Raw genomic sequence first — 12,015 nt, 5'->3', positions numbered from 1 at the left:
TTAATGAATTGCTGTGTGGTGCCGTGTCTCGGCGTGTCTGCGTTGTTTAGCTAGTTCACAGTTCTTTCTCTGGTTGTTTACTTCTGATAGAAAGAAATGTGAAGCTAATGTGAAGCTAATGCTAGCTTAGATACGTGCATGCCGTTCAGTTATGTCTTCCGACATCACCGCGGCTGGAGGCATTCAAGGGCTTCTCCTGAAACTTCATGAATCACTTTCGTGTGAAGACAGCCGAGCTGCAGCGTTGACATGTCACGATATTGTCGGTGAACTGGGACAGGAGTGCATGCTAACAGCCACCGAGAATGAACTTGGTAAGACAATGAAGTCCGTGTAGTGACGGGGCTCCGGAACAGGGACGCGCTGAGTCCGCGCCGAGCTCCATTAACAGTCAGGCGTTTCAAGGGACGGTGCTTCTGTTGTTCACGAGCGTTAAACACCTTGTAGCATAAAGTGACCTGGGTTTTTTCTACTTATCAATTCGTCTTCAGAAATAATTTCATAATTCGTTTTGTTATGTCATTAGTTTGCCTGTATCAACTCAGGGTCTACCGCCAAAACGAGGTCTGTAGTGGGCGGTGACGCTCAGTCAGAACACAATATTAAATGCGTTTCTGACTATAAGCAAACCTTTCAACTTTATTAACAAACTAGTCATTAACCAAGCATTAAAGGTCCCATGACATGGTGCTCTATGGGTGCTTTAATATAGGCCTTAGTGGTCCCTAATACTGTATCTGAAGTCTCTTTATATAGACCTTAGTGGTCCCTAATACTGTATCTGAAGTCTCTTTTATATAGACCTTAGTGGTCCCTAATACTGTATCTGAAGTCTCTTTATATAGACCTTAGTGGTCCCTAATACTGTATCTGAAGTCTCTTTATATAGACCTTAGTGGTCCCCTAATACTGTATCTGAAGTATCTTTATATAGACCTTAGTGGTCCCCTAATACTGTATCTGAAGTATCTTTATATAGACCTTAGTGGTCCCTAATACTGTATCTGAAGTCTCTTTATATAGACCTTAGTGGTCCCTAATACTGTATCTGAAGTATCTTTATATAGACCTTAGTGGTCCCCTAAAACTGTATCTGAAGTCTCTTTATATAGACCTTAGTGGTCCCCTAAAACTGTATCTGAAGTCTCTTTATATAGACCTTAGTGGGAAGTTGAGGTAACCTTTCCCCTTATGACCTCATAAGGACCAAGATTCCAGATAGGTCCATCTGAGCTTTCATTTTCTCAAAGGCAGAGCAGGATACCCAGGGCTCGGTTCACACCTATCACCATTTCTAGCCACTGGGGGGTCATAGGCAGGCCTGGGGGGACTCATATTTCACCTTTAATCAAGGGACCTTTAATTGTTCCAGTAATGAATTACTTCAGTGGATCTGCTGCAGAGGGTTCAGAACTCTGCAGGGTGTTGTACCCAGACAGTATAATTGTACCGACCACAGATTCTCTCCATGACACCCTGTCCCTCAGGGGGGTTCAATCTGCAGTACACATCGCAAAACATAGCATATGGTCGTATTCTCACATTAGCTCGACCTATGAGCCTCGTCATCCCTCAGTCTGGGCTCCACTCAGCATCATTTATTTTTAAATACATGCAATTACATGCAAAAGCAAACACTAGTGTTTTCTTCTGAGTCCATCTTTGCATCTCCTTCTTCAAGCTTTGCAGACATCCTTACTGTTCTCAAAGGACTATGGACTGCTCAGCTTCCTCAGGAAGTCCCTGGCATCGGAGGAGGTCGGTACCAAAGAACATCTGCTGAACACTAATGTAGTACACTAAAAGTTCTTATTCTGACAGAACCATCTGATTTTCAGTTCCGGGATACCCGAGTTGAGATCTTGGGTTTTTTGGAGAAGTTCTTGGACAAAGTCTCGCCCAGAGTCAAAGGATGGGAGAAGACTTATGCCATCGACATAAGAGTAAGATCCCCATTTAGAACCACTTTAAATGTAGTTTTATTTATTTTTTGGGTTTAAATGTAATTGCACAAATGAATTATGTTGTTCATTCTCTCCCCTTCTTTGTGCGTGCAGCACACATGCATGGCCGTGTATACAAAGGAAAAAGTAGCCAAGTGTAGGACTGCAGTGCTGGAGCTCCTCATTAAGGTTGGTTTCTCTTTATAATTGTATTTTGAGGTTGTATCAGAACAGGTTTCCCAATGTTGAATTTTCAAAAAACACCATATTTATGTTGTACTGCACATTGCTGCAGATCATGTTCTCACCCTGTGTGTTTGTTCAAGTTCAAGACCTTTATCTGTCTCCGAGGGGCGATTCGTTTTGCTGCAGTAGTAAAGAAATTGACATACAGTACATAACATAGACGACAACATCAAGTAAAATACAGACCAAATGGGGAAATAAATACCACAACATGGGTCTCCGTTTTAGCTCCAGAGTGAGAGATCTCACTAGTTTTAGCTCCAGAGTGAGACATCTCACTTCTATGCTATCTTTGTTGGGAGCTGCACATGCTCAGTAGCTCGGTAAGATCCCATCAGCTAGATAAGTCTTTCTCCAGCTTTGCTCAGTTCAAGGAGCAGCTCACCCGGAGACTGAAGACAGAAGACAGAAGACATTTAGAACCCGGATCTCACTCAGAACAGCACGGATGTTTTTTCCCAAGTGTGTATGTGTGTGGAAGCACCTGGACACAAAATAACACCCCAAATCCCAATAAGTTTTTCTCCATAATATGGACATTTTAACAAATGCCGAGTGTGCTAAGTGAGCAACGTTAACTGCCTTCTAGTCTTGCTTTGCCAGACCTTCCTCCACAGCTCTGCAGAAGAGGGTCTGGCTAGTCCACACAGCATTCCTGGATGGGAGAAAAACCTGCTCTGGTTTATCGGCATTTCTTTAAACCAATCGGAATTCCGGCAGCACCGGAGCAATCCCGGGAAGTGGAACGCCGTGGATGTAGACCACCTGAATGAAGAGATCCACGGTTGACATATACAGACATAGACTTAAACAGTAGTGGTTTGTATACGCTGTTCAGACCTTGTTCTTGTTAAATACTCTCCGCAGGTTCTCCAGAAAACAAAGGCTTCCAGTGTGGCTGCAGACCTTCAGATCTCTGAAATATTCAACAGATATTACAGCGAGCTCTGTCAGAAGAGCAAACTACCAGATTCTGGTGAGTCCTCCTGTGACGCCTGAAACCGCGATGAGACGACTTTAGACAGCCAATGGATATGGAAATGACCCGAGGACTTTGTTTCATCTTTGTAATAGTCCTCGGTAAAATCTACGAGTTGCTGGGAGTTCTGGCAGAGGTTCACCCCAGCGAGATGGTCAGTAACTCAGACAAACTCTACAAAGCATACCTAGGGGAGCTAAAGGAACAGGTGTGTCCACACAGGGTGTGGTACTGGTTTGGAAATGAATAGAAAACCGTGATTCATATACAGTTATTAATTCATTGTAATAAAATGTGTGTGTATTGAACGCTTTTGTTTTAGATGACGTCTTTAACAAAGGAACCCAAACTCTTTGTTGTTGCTGGATGTTTGAGAGGAGTCACGGCTCTAATGGTCAACTTCACTAAAACCATGGAAGAAGGTGTGTGTGTGTGTGTGTGTGTGTGTGTGCGTACGTGTGTGTCTGTTTATTTCACATATACAACAAAACAAATCAAAATGCCGTTTCTATGATCAGCGTGTGTCTCTGTCTTGCAGACCCAGCAACATCTAAGGACATTTTCCAGTATGCCCTGAAGGCGATCACCCCCCAGGTAATCTGACACAACTTTACAGTCGGAGTCCCTGCATGGCCAGGGAGTCTACGAGCCATGTGTGGAGCTGGGTATCAAACCTCAGTACGTTTTTGGTACCACCTGAGATATCTCAGTCGGGACGATATCTTTCAAACTATCAGTATCAGATATCAGTATCGAGATTTCTAATGGCCGATAAATCAATATTTAAAAGATAAAATAAAAATGTACGAAACACCCTTCAACCATGTTGTGAGTGATGGCGTTCCATAGTCTGTCCACCAGAGGACGCTCTACAACGTCCCTGTTAGTGATGGTGTTACATAGTCTGTCCACCAGAGGACGCTCTACAACGTCCCTGTTAGTGATGGCGTTGCATAGTCTGTCCACCAGAGGACGCTCTACAACGTCCCTGTTAGTGATGGTGTTCCATAGTCTGTCCACCAGAGGACGCTCTACAACGTCCCTGTTAGTGATGGTGTTGCATAGTCTGTCCACCAGAGGACGCTCTACAACGTCCCTGTTAGTGATGGGGTTCCATAGTCTGTCCACCAGAGGACCCTCTACAACGTCCCTGTTAGTGATGGCGTTCCATAGTCTGTCCACCAGAGGACGCTCTACAACGTCCCTGTTAGTGATGGCGTTGCATAGTCTGTCCAGCAGAGGACGCTCTACAACGTCCCTGTTAGTGATGGGGTTCCATAGTCTGTCCACCAGAGGACGCTCTACTACGTCCCTGTTAGTGATGGCGTTGCATAGTCTGTCCACCAGAGGACGCTCTACAACGTCCCTGTTAGTGATGGTGTTGCATAGTCGGGCACTTGAACAGAAATGTTGATTACTGTGCATTGTCCTAATTAAATCCTAATCCCCTAAACCCTAATCCTAAGTGTTTTTGTGATTGCTTTGATTGAGTAACATAACTCCTTGCTTTCCCATTTTGCATCGTAGATGGTAATGAGCCGCTATGCTGTCACGTTTGGTAAGGCCTGCTGTTTCTATAGCAACTTAAAGATAAAGCTCCTTGAGAACGATGAACTCTTTGACTCATCATCTTTCTTCAACAGCTGGGCTCCGGCTGTTGGCCAGACATGCATCCCAGTTCAGCAGCTGCCTTATGGACCACTACAGACCTTTGTTTGAGGTCATGTCCAAGCTCTGTGGACACATCAACGCTGAAATGAAGAAGACAAGTTACTATGCACTCGAGGCCTTCCTCAAACAGGTAAACCCTTTCCACACAGGGACAGAAACCATGTGAGACAGGTTAGCACCATGATGAAATTAAAACTGCTTTTGATACACCACTACTTTGCATTACTTCTCTTTTTATAATTTTAAGGTTGCAATGCTGGTGGCAGATAATATTGAGGAGCACAAAAGCAAGTTGAAGTTCTTCATGCACAAGTTCTGCGGCATCATTAAGACCATGGACTCGACGCACAAGGAACTGTCCATTGCCATACGGGGATATGGATTCTTTGCAGGCGTAAGTTTAATTGCCTTGTCTGTTTTAAATACAGCTGTAAGAGCCCAACGTATGTGACAATGCCCATGCACTTTAGATTTGCTTGAGTTGATTTACTTTTCCATCAGTAGCTTGCTCCTAATACTTTGTTTTTCCTGTGTATTCCATTAGACCATCCATTGAACCTGTTGTTGTCCATATACAATCTAGACTTAATACAAAAATCTTTATTCATTTTTCTGTAGCCATGCAAGAAAGTTTGCCCACAAGATGTGGACTTGATGTACACAGAGCTGATTCAGCGCTGTAAGCAGATGTACCTGACTGAGTCTGATGGGGAGGATGAAAGCTTCTACCAGCTGCCCAGCTTCCTGGACTCTATAGCGAGTGTCCTGATTCACCTGGACAAGGTAACACACTCACAAAATCAGTATTACAAGCCCCACAGAATTTCAACTTTCTCTGTATGTGCCTGTATACCATTTATATCCTACAGCACCAAATGATTGTCTAATCTGAACGTGCTTTGTGTCCATGGTGTCAGATTCCAGAGGTGTACACACCACTGCTGGAGCGTCTCCTGGTGGTGCAGATCGACAGCTTCCCCCAGTACAGCGAGAGAATGCAGACTACTTGCTGCAGGTCCATCCTAAAGGTGCTGGTGGCCGTGGCCTCTAAAGGACCGGTGCTGTGGAGTTTTATCAGCTCTGTGGGTACGTCCTTCTCATCAGGATGTTTTGAAAGGAAAAACTGCCCTTTATCAGATACTGTTTGGGAAGATGCGTGAAGATGGGTTAATTTGTGTATTGACCAGTTTACTTTTAATTGTTTTCAGTGATTCAAGAACTGATTCAGTACACAAATAGGAGAACATACGGTACTGGTGGTAACAGGTCCCTTATAAACAGTAAAAACTAGGGGTGGGAGAAATAATCCATTCTTAGATGCATCGCCATTCTCTCTAGAACGATTCGATGCTCGATTCTGATAAGTTAATGATCAATTTTTTTATTCAAAAGTTACTGTCTCCAGTCATGTAAAAATCAGAAGAGGACAGGACAATGGACAACAACGTAGAGAGGCAATTTTATTATCTATAAAATAATTAGGAAAAACACATGAAGGCTGTTGATCTACTTTATTACATTACACGTGACCGTTTCATGTTTTCACCTTTAAGCATGACTCAGCCTCTGAAATGGAAGATCACTCTGAGAGAAGGTGACTCAGCATCTTTAAGCCTTAAGCATGGAATAAATACACAATAAAAGCCTCAGTAGACAAAAGATTTCATTACAACTTGTGTGTGGTGAATACTGCATATAATCTAACAAAGTCAATTTATATGTATATTTCTTTTCCCTTTTAAAGATTATTTTGGGCATTTTCAGCCTTTATTTTTTATTTTGATAGGACGGCAGAAGACATGTAAGGGGAGGGGGGGGATGACATGCAGCAACGGGCCAAAGGTCAGAGTCGAGTAGTACCCCACTATGTATGGGCGCCCGCTCTACCAACTGAGCTATTTGGGTGCCCAATATGTGTATATATTTTTTAAAATCACACTTGGAAAATTGTTGCGTTGGGATGCATCGCTAGTCGGTTTAGAATCCAATCGGGAGGTGGGAATCGATTCCCCCCCTAGTAACAACAGAACTCATCAAAATCAGATTTTACAGCATGCTGCTTTTACACAACTGTTATCTGGGACGTGATGGCACGTTACATCTGCTAAAGCGTTCCCTTTTTTGCTTCTTTGTTTCAGTGCACCAGGGTTTGATCCGGGTCTGCTCCAAACCCATCCTGCTGTCTGAGGTCAGGCACATGTTTGCACATGTTGTCATGCCGCTCGGTTGTTTTATTTGCTGCCATGCATTTCCTAGATTCAATCTTTTTGTTTACGCAATGAGAAATGTGCCTTTTTTCATTTTAATGTTTTCCCTCAGGACAAAGATGAGTCTTCCCAAGTTCGTACTGGAAAGTGGAAGGTTCCATCTAGTCAGAACTACCTTGCCCTGTTTCAAAGCCTACTGGACTGTGATCTGCTGAAGGTACAGCTATGTTCATTGTTAAAGTTGTCAAGTTTGAGAAATGGGTAATTGTCTTACAGCAGGTTTCTTTGGTACAACATGTTTTTATATTCCACGTTACACAACATTTAGCCCCTGAGCATCTCTTTTGGAGACAGTAGCTGGGACTAGTACGCCTGTACTACTGTGAAACCTTTTTGAATGTGTGTGGCTACATACTGTAAAGTTGTACAAATGTACTTTCAGGGTCTTGCCTTTTGACTTACAAATATTAAGGTGCACTTCATTTGATTTTTGTGTTCCATTTGTGCCGTCCTCTGCAGGATTCAGGATTTCTGGACGGAGCTTTTGAGAGTCAGAACCCTGCTCTCATATCTTTGAGCCGTCTGCTTTATGACGAGTTGGTGAAATCAATTCTGCGAATTGTGGAAAAATTGGACTTGTCTGTGCACAAAGTGACAACGGGAGAGCAGGTAACATCCTGTCCATAATCTGATTTGGTTTTTGTACAGCATATGTGGAGATTGTTTCGTTTGTCATTATGATTACGTCCCAGACACCCTTCCCCAGTTTCTTTTTTTTACAGAGAGTAAGAAAATTATTTTCGATGGCATGAAAACATCCTGAAGGAATGTCAAAGCTCTTGTATACTTGCTATTGGTTTTAAATGTCATTCAGTTGTTCTTTAAAAGCCTTTCTGCCCGTTGAACCTGACCCATGCCTCCTTGTCTGGCAGGCTCCGGATGATGCGGCCCATGTCCTCCCCTCCTCCGACCCCACAGCTCATCTGTTGCCCAATAAGATCAAAGATTTCACTGCCTTCATCAACCTGGTTGACTTCTGCAGGTGATGGAGACAACACAATTGAACATACTCAGTTTTCTCACACATTTATAGTTCATTTCCAGCATGTGAGATGTCAAGTCTCAGGTAAAAACTGTTTTCCCTTCTTTTTTTTGCAGCGAGTTGTTGCTGAATAAACACGTGGAGTATTTTCAGTCCTGGATGTATCACTTAAGCCATGAACTTATCCTGCACTCCATACGAAACCCACTTGTCAGCGGATTTTACAAGCTGCTCTCTGTCACCTTGAAAATTGCCAAGAGAATTAAATACTACCAGGTAATATTTCCACTAGTACAAAGCATCATCTGTCGTCCCATTTATTGCTTTAGCAATTGCACTGGACATTGTCCGGGCACTTGAAAAATGATCTGGGCAGGCCAGAACTCCATATTGGATCTTGTTAGAGGAATATTAAATTGGGTTTTCCACCTGGTCTTACTTATTAGATGCAGCTCAGCTTTTCTGTTGCATATTTACAACACTTAATACAAAGAAAACTGTATCAAGGCGGTGGGTATGAGACCAGGTGGACAAAAAGAATGAATGTTCTGTAAGCTCAGTTCAGCATAAAAGCAGAGTTGAACTTTATGGTTGAACAAACTTAGATTTGTATTACTTGTATGTTATTTTTGTGTATTCAACGTAGGTGACATTCCTACTTTTTCTCTGTTTTTGAACAGGGAGTCGGCCCGAGATGCTCTACATCCCCCCAGAGTGACACTGTGAAAAGTGCTTGTTTTGCACTCTTCTCGAAGTTTGGAAAAGAGGTAGCTTCTCGTTACAAAATTCCCATATTGTAATATGTTCTCTCTCTCTCTCTCTCTCTCTCTCTCTCTCTCTCTCTCTCTCTCTCTATACAATACACACACACTATTTTATATATATATATATATATAATAGTGTGTGTGTGTGTATATTGTTACAAATTAAATTACAGAGGAACTTAACATGTAGCGCATGTAAGTGACATGCGGTTTCTCTCTAGGTGTGTGTGAGAATGAAGCAGTACAAAGATGAGCTTCTGGCCTCCTGCTTGACGTTTGTCCTCTCGCTGCACCACAGCATCGTGGCTCTGGACATCAAGGCCTACTGCCCTGCTTTGGAGGTGGGATCCTTTCATTTGTGGCAATGTGTTTTCGAGGATTAGATGAGGATGGATGACAAAACAAAAAGATGAAGTGCAGATGCACACTAGGGGATTTAGTTGGTTGTACCTCAGCGGCTTTGCCAGTTGTCAGGAGAGTATTTGGAAAAAACAGTAGTCACTCATGTAACCTGAGAAAAAATGAATTTGAATAAAAAAATATGCCTATATACCATGCAACAATTTAGTGGGCTTTCCCACCTTCCTTATGTAGTCAAACAGTTGAATCGCACAAGAGTTTGTGTTCCCCCTTGGTGCGGTTTGATTGGCAGGTGTGATGCAGCAATCACACTCGGATGCACTTCAAAAATAGACCAAACCGCTCGTCTCGGTACGCTTTCAATCGAATTCTGGAGCGGCTTGTTTGTGCCAACGTTATCTGACCTTGAACCACCCCAATTTAGACATGGCTACATTCACTTAAAGTATCCAAAGTGCATGATACCAATACAGCCCAGAACGTAACGTCAGTGAAAACTTCTATAGAGAGCTAAAAGTTTTGGATAAATCATTCAAATACCTGAAAGTAGTGAACAAGCTGAAAAAGTAAACCTATAGTAAAACCTATAGTAATGGGTAAGTGAGTATTCCAAGTGGTAGTACTATAAATGCCAACGTACTTAAACATTGGCAATTCAACTGGAAAATTACATCCACTATTAACATACATTAACACACAGTAACATCTGTTTAACTGAACACATGTGGACATGATGGGTTCTGAAGAAGGAGGGGGACTTGAGTTTATCTGACGCGTGTGTGTGTGTGTGTTTGTGTGTGTGTGTGTGTGTGTGTGTGTGTGTGTGTGTGTGTGTGTGTGTGTGTGTGTTTTGCAGGCGGCTCTGAAGTTGGGTCTGAGCCATGTTCCTTTGGCCAACGTAGCCCTGGATGCCCTGGAGGACTGGTCCTCCCACATTCCCCTGGAGACTATGCAGCACTGTTACACAACCATCCTTCCTCTTCTGGATGGATACCTGAAAACCTCCAGCAACAGTAAGCCCATGGTCCTATCAGGGGAGGTCGAGCACTTCCAATTTGTTACATTTGAGATCATTTCTGTTAAGTAAATCAAGATAATCAATATGAGCCAAATATATAAGTCTAATTCGGATGTTTTCTTCAGACAAAGAGGACAGCAACTGGGAGGTGATGTCTTCTGTGTCTTCAAGAAATACAGACAAAGGATACAGCCGAGTCATGACGAGGCTCCTGAAACAATCGAACCAGCTCACCATGGTACCGGATGGGAAAGTGGGAATTTATTTCAGTATTGTTGTGAAGTATCTTACTCCAGGGTTTCCTGCAGCACTTTGTAGCTAAGGCGGTCGCCTAAGCAACACAGGCCTTCCACCTTAACTACGTCATAAAAAAATAAAATGTATATTGCAATGTCCCCCGTTTTACTCAAACACACGCATAGGATGGAGCTACTCGGCTCTTCAGTTTTGTCAAAGTCACAGTGAGTCATGGCAATAAAGGGATGTGTCATTATGCAGGTTGCACTGACAAGTTTATTGTTCATATCCGTTTGCATTTTAGTTCAATATTAGCCTGTATGTTGTGGCTATTTTAATCTCTTAAAAAGCTGAATTACTTCAGGACCTATGCCTGTTGTACAGCACGTGAAAAGAATATCTATCAAATAGGCAATTGCTTCATTTGCTGTCTTCGAGTTACTGACTACCTCTGTGTGAATGCAGGAAGATGCTCCTCTTGTCATGGTGAGGCTCAGGGTGGTGAAGTTGCTCGGTCACCTGGGAGGAAAGCTGAACAGGAACCTCGTAACTGGTAAGGGTTTCCTAAGCAATCTGCTGTCTCGTTTAATTTTACATGGACATTAACACAGGTTTGTAAACGGAGAAGTTAGCAGTTTGTTGATCAAAAGCTTCTTATTTTCCCATTTAGTGGTCTCATCAGAGGAAACAATGAAGAAGTTTGTCGCCTGGGATTCTGAGAAAAGACTCAGCTTCGCAGTGCCATTCGCCGATATGAAGCCAGTCATCTACCTCGACCCTTTTCTGCCTCACATCAGTGAACTGGCTCTGTCCACAAGTGACCGACAAACCAAAGTATGTCCTCTAACATCAAAGCGTTGCCCCTGTCAGTGGCAGTCAAACTTATCTGAATCCACTTTCTCTTGTGATGCAGGTAGCAGCTTGTGAGCTTCTCCACAGCTTGGTGGTCTACATGGTTGGCAAGAGTGCTCAGATGGTTGAGGGGGAGAATAAGTTGCCACCCATGTACAAGCTGCACAAGAGGTTGTTTCCTGTGCTACTGCGTCTGGCCTGCGATGTGGATCAGGTATGTGAGCTCCAACAAGATAGACACCTGAAGAAAAATTCCCATGAAAACTCCTTGGATATCATGGAATTTGGAGAGATTGTATTCCAGACAGGGAGAGAAGTATGTTAATTATCTCTCTGAAGAAATCAGACATTATTTGGGAGTTTTACAGATACTTGATGGAAGTTTATGGCTGTAGTTACCATCTTGTTTAGATAATTTTTATTATATGGTAGTACTCAACTAAACTGTCAAGGGAGCTGTATTCCTTAACCCTTTTTACAAAATAATGACTAAGAAAATCAGGAATAGGAATATTTGTCATCTATGGACCCACTGTTCTGTTTTACGTTAACATACATTTAAAGGGATCATGACATGGTGCTCTTTGCATGCTTTTATATAGACCTTAGTGGTCTCTTATGCTGTATCTGAAGTCTCTTTATATAGACCTTAGTGGTCCCCTAATACTGTATCTGAAGTCTCTTTTATATAGACCT

The 12,015-nt window shown here is 42.7% G+C and overlaps 1 protein-coding gene across 1 annotated transcript in view; it reads left to right on the top strand.

Moving 5' to 3' along the window:
* The window catches only part of prkdc (protein kinase, DNA-activated, catalytic subunit), a 43,770-nt gene continuing 31,755 nt past the window's right edge, over window positions 1-12,015 (top strand). The window contains exons 1-25 of the mRNA XM_034862756.1: window positions 1-314; window positions 1,682-1,758; window positions 1,839-1,943; window positions 2,058-2,132; window positions 3,057-3,165; window positions 3,264-3,376; window positions 3,491-3,590; window positions 3,707-3,762; window positions 4,696-4,726; window positions 4,812-4,969; window positions 5,087-5,233; window positions 5,458-5,622; window positions 5,757-5,925; window positions 6,978-7,027; window positions 7,159-7,263; window positions 7,566-7,715; window positions 7,979-8,088; window positions 8,205-8,364; window positions 8,769-8,855; window positions 9,074-9,193; window positions 10,069-10,225; window positions 10,356-10,468; window positions 10,933-11,020; window positions 11,138-11,301; window positions 11,381-11,533. Coding sequence (XP_034718647.1) covers window positions 152-314; window positions 1,682-1,758; window positions 1,839-1,943; window positions 2,058-2,132; window positions 3,057-3,165; window positions 3,264-3,376; window positions 3,491-3,590; window positions 3,707-3,762; window positions 4,696-4,726; window positions 4,812-4,969; window positions 5,087-5,233; window positions 5,458-5,622; window positions 5,757-5,925; window positions 6,978-7,027; window positions 7,159-7,263; window positions 7,566-7,715; window positions 7,979-8,088; window positions 8,205-8,364; window positions 8,769-8,855; window positions 9,074-9,193; window positions 10,069-10,225; window positions 10,356-10,468; window positions 10,933-11,020; window positions 11,138-11,301; window positions 11,381-11,533 — 2,925 coding nt within the window. The 5' untranslated portion in view covers window positions 1-151. The remainder of the gene's footprint in view (window positions 315-1,681; window positions 1,759-1,838; window positions 1,944-2,057; window positions 2,133-3,056; window positions 3,166-3,263; window positions 3,377-3,490; window positions 3,591-3,706; window positions 3,763-4,695; window positions 4,727-4,811; window positions 4,970-5,086; window positions 5,234-5,457; window positions 5,623-5,756; window positions 5,926-6,977; window positions 7,028-7,158; window positions 7,264-7,565; window positions 7,716-7,978; window positions 8,089-8,204; window positions 8,365-8,768; window positions 8,856-9,073; window positions 9,194-10,068; window positions 10,226-10,355; window positions 10,469-10,932; window positions 11,021-11,137; window positions 11,302-11,380; window positions 11,534-12,015) is intronic.

This window comes from Etheostoma cragini, chromosome 22 (assembly GCF_013103735.1).
Source record: "Etheostoma cragini isolate CJK2018 chromosome 22, CSU_Ecrag_1.0, whole genome shotgun sequence".
In the NCBI taxonomy this organism is placed as follows: domain Eukaryota; kingdom Metazoa; phylum Chordata; class Actinopteri; order Perciformes; family Percidae; genus Etheostoma; species Etheostoma cragini.
This window is presented reverse-complemented; position numbering and strand designations above follow the sequence as displayed.